General features: G+C 33.6%; 1 protein-coding gene across 2 annotated transcripts; it reads right to left on the bottom strand.

Moving 5' to 3' along the window:
* Positions 1-809: 809 nt before the first annotated feature.
* sgl (UDP-glucose 6-dehydrogenase sgl) lies at positions 810-9,524 on the bottom strand. Of its 2 annotated transcripts, none has more exons than XM_043422385.1 (6): positions 9,322-9,524; positions 6,929-7,451; positions 6,125-6,322; positions 5,089-5,535; positions 4,853-4,996; positions 810-4,637 (listed from the first exon to the last, which is right to left on the bottom strand). In XM_043422385.1, the coding sequence occupies exons 2-6, from the start codon at positions 7,388-7,390 to the stop codon at positions 4,461-4,463; spliced, it is 1,428 nt and encodes a 475-aa protein (XP_043278320.1). In that variant the 5' UTR covers positions 7,391-7,451; positions 9,322-9,524; the 3' UTR covers positions 810-4,460. The 2 variants fall into 2 exon arrangements, with proteins under 2 accessions (XP_043278320.1, XP_043278319.1); XM_043422384.1 differs by having other exon boundaries at positions 9,335-9,524.
* Positions 9,525-10,042: the final 518 nt, after the last annotated feature.

The raw sequence follows: 10,042 nt of genomic DNA, 5'->3' as shown, positions 1-10,042 counted from the left end.
TTCACACGCGGCCATATTACACGCACACAAACATCAAATTGCAACATTCAACTAGTGGCGCCAACTGCTGGTAGAAATTTACGTTTTTACCGATCAGCAACGTAACTACATGCATCATACGTCTCGGGCGCCTTTTCATTCTTTTTTTTTTAACAGTAAACAAATTGATAATGTTGAAAAGATAAGGGAAAAGGTAATGATAGCGTCATCAATAATATTTCAATTATATAGAATAAATCATCAAATACTTACAGCCTGAAGTGTGGCGTTCTATAATCTTATGGTCCAACATGGCATTAATTATTTTATCTCGACTTATTTTTAGGTTAGCTAGGAAAATCGATCACGTGATTACAGGTGTTTGAAATTTTGCTATAATGCGCGATACTACAGATCATTCAAGCGGTATATATTTTCAAATTGGAACAAACTTTTCGTTTTGATTATCATGTTATTATTGAAAAAATCACGAATAAAAATAAAATCAGAATTTTAGATAAAAATATATAGAGTTAAGGCCCGTGTTGCTTGCATTCGTACGTCAGTGACGTTTCTGACAACCCATGCGCTGACAACAGAACAAAATTGCTACGAGCGAACGAGATAGGATGAAAGATTGGTTTGTTTGGGAATCTGAAAATCTTCGAAGATGTCGCAAATTATTTTGAAAAAATTTATGAAGTGTGGAAAACGGAAATATCGCCGTTGTAAATTTAATGCTTAGTGAATGATCCAGCAGGCAAAAGACCATTTTCACAATCGATGCACAAAAAAATACAATTTTTTCATACACAATTCAAATCGGTACATATTCTCATATTTCATATATTCAATTCTCTCAGTACATTTAGACATTCGAATAACCACTATAGCAACGGAGGTGTGGAAACAAAAACTGCAATTACGAATTTCAATTGTATGAAACGCATGTTGCTTCTTCCAATTTACAAAATTAATAATTCGAAATGAAAATTAAGAACAAAATGAGAGAATCTTTCAGACGCACAACATGCAGTATTTATTTCTTTGTGAGATCTTATAACGGAATGACAATGGCGATTTTTGGGGGCAATTCACTGAACAATTTTGGCTGTAAAAATATCTCGGAGTAGTTTTATTTTCAACAGTGCTTTCCCATCAAAGGTTTTCTGAAGCAGCTCCAAAAAGATGTTTTATATCTTAATTTCGAAACAAAGCATCGAATCGTTAAAATTTCATGGGCAGTTGATTAAATATCAGAGGTGCATGGAACTAGATGGCAAAAATTGGTGAAAGATGAGTACCATTTATCCATAGGGTGAATTTTAGGTACATGTTAATTTTTTTTAATTTATTAAATTCAAAATCGTTTCTCAACTCTGATCTCCAGTCAATTTTATATCATCATTTTCTCTTTGTTACGACCAAAACCTTTCCAAACATATGAAATACTAGCTCAATCTCTAAATGTATTTCTTTGAATTTTTTTCATCGTTTCTCGAGATGCAATATGTCTAAAACTTATCACTTCACTGATTTTTTTATTTTCCACTGGAGTTCCAAAGATAAGAGGTGTTTATAATATACTAGACAAATGTTAAGACACACTCCATAAAACTTTGAGACAACTTTTTTGAAAATTGCTTCCCAGAATGATATCAATAACTTTTCATTACAATAAGAATTTGAGATACCAATCAGCTTTATGGAAAACATGAAAATTTAACTAAGAATTAGCCTGGGAAAAATCAACAAATCGTTCTGATATCAGGTTTAATTGGCTACATTCGTACAAAGTGCAATCAACAAATTTCATTGTGAAATGAAAATGAAAAACGATTTTTGATTTTTTATAAATTTAATGTAACGCTTTTGGTGACCTGGGTAATTTTGTAACGGATTACAACTTTATGCTTGTTGGTATATTAAACTAGAATCTCAAGATAAGAAATACATGGCAAATTTTCAGTGAGTGCAATAAAATTCCGATGTGACGTCTGTTCTGGGTTATAATAATATAAGTGATGTTTCCCAATTTGGGAAATTCAACAGAGTATTACGGTAATCACTATAAACCTGCCTACTTCATTCAGGACTACAAATGTGTTTGTTCTTATGTAATAAAGACTTATGAAAAGAAGTAATAATCTACAATATTTTGTGTTCTGCGCAACTTTGTGGACAGATCTAAAAATGTCATTTTCCTATAGCTCTCGTATATAGGTTTGAAGCGAAAGCAAAATTTTTCTTGCTAATTTAATCTAAGCTTGCTCTCAATCATGAATTCTGGATGGTTATTAGACAATAATTATGTTTCATAAAAATGGCAAAATTTTGCAAAAACAAATCTTGAAAAATTCAGCTAATCTCAGCCCCTCAAAAAACTTGACTTTCAGTAACAGCCATTCGAAAAACTTTTGAGTATGTTATTCGAACAGAATATATTTCAGCGGATAAGCAGTAAATTTATTTCTATCATTACAGAAAAGTTTGGTAATTTGCAATGACACACTGGGTCGATTTGGCATGGAGGATACTTCAATTACATATCAGCAGCCCTGCAATTGATTCTTAGTGAAAAAATTAGAAAGATATAATCCAACGTACGGAATATGGATGGACCGTATATGTCGATTGCTGAATTTTTAAAAGATGTTTATTTGAAAAACGCTAAGTACTGGAATATTTGTGAAATAAAATGATTGGAGAAAATTCAAGTGCTCCACAAGCACGCTGCATAAGCAAGAGGAGGAATTCATTTTTCATCTTGCTTATTCTCTTGCACTTTTCGACAAGTCCTAAAGTATGATAAATGCTCTTATATAGGCGATTTAACGTGTTTAGTTCATGACTTTTTCATCATGCAAAGTTGAATTGCCAAGGCATTATTTCATCATGTAAAGTATTTGAAGAAACGAGTTTACATTTTCCAAATCTTTCTCATAATTCCTGTACGTATCGAACGAACACCGGCTTAACGAATAATGCCTCATGAATTATACATTTGTTTATTTACAATTATCACTAGCACCACATTTTAACTCTATAATAATCTCGAAAAATAGGATTTCATATTTATAGCTATATTCTATCGTCTAGCTATAGATGAAATTTGAAAAAAAAAAAAAAAAAAAATACGTACACAATTAGGAGATTTTCCGTAAACATTGTACCGAATGTTTGAAATGATTATCAATATTATTATTAAATGAAGTAATTTAAGGTTAGATGTAATACTTGATGAAATTGATACGATTTATCCCACAGAACTCGTGAGAGATATTGTCATTTTGTCGTATTTTTTAATAAAATCGTTAAACGGAAATGTATTTTCGTTATCGCACGTAGAATAACGATACGTAAGAACGCTTCATTTTGAACATACAGTTCTAGCTAAACCTTGTGACCAAATAAAATTTGCGATTCGACGATAATTCAAACTATAAATAAATGAACTATTTTTGGACAGCTGTAAATATCACAATTCGATAATTAAACTCGAGCATCGTTCCAAATAAAAAATAGAACAAAAAATATATGCAAACAGATTCACTATTTCGAATAAGTCTCTCTTCTCGAGTCCTATTTTAGAAACTCGCACGAAAAAATGCATGGAAATAGTGCATGTAAAATATTTTTCGTAAAGAGATTGGACATCGAGGCCATCGAATTTTTTTACCACCGAGTGTACAGTTACGTAAATAAACTACCATAAAAATAAAAAGGCGAAAAAAAATTTGGAGGGAGTTCGAAAAATAATCGTGGTTACGTTCAAAAATATGTATAGAAAGTAAAAAATGATTTTCATCTTACAAAAAAAGTAAAGCTCTGACGATTCTTTCATTTTATGATTTTCAAAAATCAATCCACGCAATTCTTCAGCAAAATTAGCTTAGTAGACGCGTTCGTCTTATTATCGAATTGCGCAGTGCTAAAATTCTCATAGAATTAATTAGCTAGAAATGTATTTCGGAACCATTCTTTAAATAAAAGTTACAACGAGCGCTCATTCATCATACTATCGTACGAATTTCCGTCAAATTTGAACATCAATGAAAAATTGCTTCTCTTCGGAAAACTCTAAAAAAAACTTTCTTGTTTTATCACTTTCATGATTTTCCCGTTTCTCATTAATTCCGTGGTTAAATTTGATCACTAAGACCTTCAACGGTAGACTTTTTTAGAACTGTATAAAGATAATAAATCTTGATTCGGACATATGAGATGGGCACTAAAGAGCTAAATTTTTTCAATATCTCGTCGGCTACACGGATTTCAAAACTGGTATCGCACTTGAGGAATGTTTTAAGATAAGATCCCGTGTATAAAATGATCCACGATTAAAAGTTAGTCCCATCTTGGGCACGTCAATTTCTTTGACTGGGCTATTATGTACGTGATTTTTGTACGTACATGTATCAACAATTACGCACATCTGTGTATAAAATAACGTATCTTTCTTAACTATTATATTGGAGATATTAAATCTGCGTTTGGCTTCCCCACGCCCTCGAAATAACGTTTCTCGAAAGCATTTTACCGATCGTCTGCACTATGAAACCAATTGATTGTAAACGACCGTGCTGAAGAATTTTTCTGCCATCGAAAATGTACGCCGGTTTTTTCATTTCCTTGTAAATCTTCTTGTAATCCAATTCCTGTAGGAGCAATAAAAAAATCTCTTGGTTAATCGTCAAACAAGATCGAGGTGAAATCAAGTTGACAATTTCTTTTGAAAAAGTCTTGAATACAGATTGATTGAAGATTTATCGCAATGTAATTTTAAGAATGTGTAGTGAAGAGAATTTGAACAGAAAAGGGCATTCAAGAAACGACGAATTAGTATGAAATTTTACAGAATATACAGAATTACCATAAATTCGTCCCATTCGGTACAGACGACTATAGCATGAGTATCTCTAGTCGCGGAATATGCGTCTTTATAAACGCTGATCTGGTTCGCTAGATTCGAAAATTCGGGTACCGACAGATCCGTCATGATCTGAGCCTCTTCAACCTGGAAAAAAAACTTGCAAGGAAGCTCAGCATTTTCCAATCCCAGGAAAATTTACAAAGTGTAAAAAAATCGAGTGAAATCTTTGAAGTCACCTTAGGGTCATAGATGTGTAGAACGGCGCCTTCATCGAGAAGCGTTTTGGCGACGTGGATAGCCGGGGAATCGCGAGTGTCGCCGGTATTCTTTTTGAATGCGAATCCAAGCATCGCAATGTGTTTGTCGGTGACGGTGTTGAACAGAGATTCGACGATTTTCGCAGAAAATCGTGACTTTTGGTACTCGTTCATGTCAATAACTTGTTGCCAGTAAGCGGCAACTTCTGGTAAATTAAGTCCCTCGCACATGTAAACGAGATTTAAAATATCTTTCTGAAAACACGAGCCACCGAAACCGACCGAAGCTTGAAGAAATTTAGAGCCTATTCGCGAATCCAAACCGACCGCACGAGCTACCTCCGAAACATCGGCACCTGTCGCTTCGCACACAGCTGACAATGAATTTATGCTTGATATGCGTTGAGCCAAAAACGCGTTGGCAGCCTGAAATATAACGAATCTTCGATTAATCAAAGTGCGTTGGGCCAACATTCACAATAGTTTTACTACCGTTCTATTTTATAAATAGAAAATGATCTTCGAACTGCATTTTATACTTGACACATTCCGAAAAATAGGACAAAATTCCCAAAGTTTTAACTTGCTTTTCCGAACTCAATGTAAACTTTTACAAAATAAACGTAAAATTGATGGTCAATGTATTTGGAATTTGGAGAGCCATTCCTTTCCTTTCTTTGGAATTTTTTTAGGTAGAAATCTTATTTTCAGATGCCAATACATTATAGCTATTTTTAAAGCAAATTCGAGTAGTGAGGTTCACATCAAAACACATTTTCCAACGTCCATGATGTCGAAAAAAAAACTTGCATTTTTTATGAGTTAATAGGTCACGCACCACCTATATATTTCATCGTATCATATTTTCTATTCATAAAAAATTTTAAAAAAATAAATCAATCCATTTATAGGTAGAGCCCCGCTTGTAAATATTTACCTTAACATCGTTCTATTTCTTATCTAGACCGTTTCGTTCGATAAAAAATTAACAGTTTTCGAGATATAAGCGACATACCAATTTCGAAAGTTCCGAACTCCAAGTGTTTGTGGTCAATATGTTTTTTCTTGGTATCCAGTGTTCATAAACTTTACAAAGTTCCTCGATAGCGGCATTGCCACTCGGAGAATCTTCACCGCCTATCAGCACTCGATCGGCCTCCATCAGATCTTCGATGGCAGTCCCCTCGGCCAGAAATTCAGGATTCGAGAGTATCTGTGACATGCAAATATTTGTTTCTGAAAATCGATTCTTCTTCATCCTCTTAGTTTAGAAATTGGAAATTCTCTCCAGCATTTGTTATTATTAATGAAGGCTAAAATTTTTTATAATCATTCAAATGTTAAAATGGAAAAAATAAAAAATTACGTTTGATCAAATACTATCCCATGATAATGAACGTTAGAAAAAAAAATTCTATTTCGAGCTGCAGCTATAAGTAATTCGACATCTCGACCAAAGTAATAACTCGTGTGAATAAGCACGAGCCGGAATATCTAATAATAACCACAACAACGACAATCTTTTCACGAGCTATGCAAAACGTGTCTAAGCATTTCTCACCTAATAACGTCATAAAACCTGTTACATGATAATACCCATTTTTATAAACTTAATGGAGATTTCGAATTAATCGAATTGTTAGTTTATAGCTATCGAGTATTTTCAACTGTTTTTATAAATGACCCTGAAGTGCCAAGAATCTTCAACATTATGCTCTTAGCAATGTTGATTTGCAAACATACGAAAAACAATGCAGCTTTGAAACCCAAATGCATTCTTTTTTTTTACCATCTGATTAATGTGAATATTTTTTTTCACCTGATAAGAAACGCCAGGTTTGTGGTTCGCTCGTAAGATATCCATAATACGTTCAGCGGCTCTAACAGGAACTGTACTTTTTTCTACGACGATTTTATCACTGGTCGCAATTTCGGCGATCATTCGAGCAGCGCTCTCAACGTATTTGAGATCGGCTGCTCTACCTTTGCCATTGCCAAAGGTTTTAGTTGGTGTGTTTACTGATATGAATATAAGATCAGCTTCCTCTATGGCTGTGTCAATGTCCGTGGAGAAAAACAAGTTTTTGCCACGAGTTTTTTGCACAACTTCGTCCAGACGTGGCTCGTAAATAGGCAGTTTTTCTGAATTCCACTGGGCTATTCTCTCTCTACTTTTATCCACAACGGTCACTTGAATTTCAGGGCATTTAAGAGCGATTACACTGCATGTCGGTCCTCCAACGTAGCCGGCTCCGATACAGCAAATCTTTTTTATCGTCATTATTGGTCCTTTTCTTTTGCTTCCTCCAATCAACTTTCTTATCTCCAGGAACGGTCCGTATCTGAAAAAAAGAATCTTGGTGAGTCAGTGGTTTTTTTTAAATGATTAAAAATGTGAAAACTCGTTCTTCCGCCCGATTTAATCTACGAATGATAACGAAACACGAGGCTCTTCATTTTTTTAAACTTTTTCGATCTCGGACGAGCGGAACCATTTAAAGACCGGACGTCCCCGGTTCCGTACGAGCGAACGATAGAAAATGAGGCTCCTAGTTGGTGCAGCATTTACTAGGTATTAACAAATCTCTTCCATGGCGATATTACACATTATTGATCAAATCGAGGATGAAAAATACTGTAACAACCGTACTGCACTATCCATCCTCTTAGGGTAGGAGAAATTATGATAATTTAAATTTTTTTATACTCTGGAGCGTCCTGGATTTCAATTAAAGAAATAATACTAAATTTTTATCATCGAACTACAGACACAGTTTGAGCTCTATCACTGTTTGGAATTGCTCATAAAAGAATTTTCTCGCCTCATTATTATCCTACCATAATGAAATTCACGTGATATATCTTACAAATTTTTTATCCACAAGTATATCAAACAACTGTGAAAGTTATCTTATTGTACAACTTTAAATAAGGTCGCTCGCAGATGAGAATCTTTATACGCCATAAATACATCACTATCTTAATGCGATAAGTTTGTGCACACCTTTGACAGGGATCTTTCCACATATTGAAAAAAGAGAAAACGTTTAGATAGTCCAAGGATCAATGAGAATGAGTCAACAAGCATATTTCAGGTTTTAGTAATGAAAGGTAAGCTACGATACAATAATCACAAACATTCCTTGACATACAATTTCATCTCGTAGGAAAAAAAATGTATACCCATATATTTGCAAACAGTTTTCACTTCAAAATCATAAATTCATTTCAAAATAAACACAGGGAATTTCTAATCGCGAAGTTATGTTGATGAACAATGACATAGGAATGTGGTCTGAAGAAATCATTGTTGGGTGGCCTTAATCTGCTTCTTTTATTTATAAGTTTCCATTTGTATCAAAGATCGCTGAATTTGTTTCATATTCTAATTACAAAAATATTGTTGAGCAAGGAAAACATTACAATTTTGTGCACTTGATCGACGTAAAGTAAATCCGATATGTAATTTACTTGCATCAGGAAAACCAGTCTTTGTTTTTTGTATAAATAGAAGTTTTGGACTGTTATTCCTGAAACTTTTCAATTACCACTCATAGGGGAGAAATATTCATTATTAGATAAACAAAAGTTCGCAAATTTCTGGAATTTAGATGTTACAGAAAATTAAAAACAGAGAGTAGAAATTCATATTCTGTTAAAATCTAAAATCATAAATTAGTTGTCTACTACAGGAATGGCCTCTTAAAAAAGATTAGTGTATTTTCATGTTTTGTATACCACTGATCAATAAAGTTTGAAATTGCGTTTACCAGAAAAATTTCAAACACAATCCGCAAAGTAATTATAGATTGAAACTGAGTATAAATCATTCAATGGCAATCAATTATAAATTTTTCACTGTTAATTTTGATACCAATGACCTGAAACTCGTTCAAAACCAATCCCTACTTTCACTGTAAAAAATGTAAGCAATGAAAAATCAAAATCGTTCGAATTTCAAAAAAAGAACACTCCAATCTATTGATGCATGAACCTTTGTAGGTACTAGAATCAAATGAATTGAGATACGTTTGTAGAATAATTTGTGTAAAGTATTAAAAAAAAAAGAGGAAAGTAGACTTCTGAGAGGCGCGAAATTAACATCAACCTCAGACTATTCTTTAGAAAAAAACAATGTTATATTAAAAAGCTTCTGAAGCTCATAGTCGTACTAGTCGAAAATAAAAATGTTGGTATATAATCAGATGGTACCTAAATTTTGTACCTTCTATCAGGACTGAACAGTGCGGAAGAACTGTCAACACGTCAAAGAACGATTATGAGGTGAAGCGTGATGGAAAACGAATAACACCCCATCCGTACGACTCACGTTGCAGTCGCAGACTGAACTGACTCGCAGTACTCGCACTCGACTCGCAACTCGCAACGCGTCTCACTAGTCTACAGTCTCACGAATCACGATTTCTGATGATAGACGGAACTCTCTCAATGGAAATCCAACGCGAAGACGTGACAACGTCGCCTTAAGGAAACTTCTGTTGTAATATGACAAACAAAAAAATGAGCAATCACACGAAATTCGGTTTGACGAGTTCTAATTTTTAAGTTTGAATGCCAACTTTATTAAAATGTTTCACTCAAGTTTCTATCGCGCGTATACGTTTTTCTCCACATATTCAAATGATACTATATTCATATCTATATTGATCAATATTGTATATAAAAATTTATTCCAAATACTTTTCGATTTACTATAATAACAACAATGCATTGAATAGGTGACAGCAAATATAAATAGAAAATTAAATCATTCGAAAATAAGATTCACACAGTCAAAATAATATTAAAAAATGACTCGCTTATCAAAAAAATAGAAAAGTTCAATGTAACTAATAAAAAATCGAATATTCAACAAAGTTTTCGTTTCTTTTTTAGCAATGCCACGCAATTCAATTCGCGCCTCTGCAAAATA

The sequence above is a fragment of the Venturia canescens genome, chromosome 6, assembly GCF_019457755.1.
Source record: "Venturia canescens isolate UGA chromosome 6, ASM1945775v1, whole genome shotgun sequence".
Taxonomy (NCBI): Eukaryota; Metazoa; Arthropoda; class Insecta; order Hymenoptera; family Ichneumonidae; genus Venturia; species Venturia canescens.
This window is presented reverse-complemented; position numbering and strand designations above follow the sequence as displayed.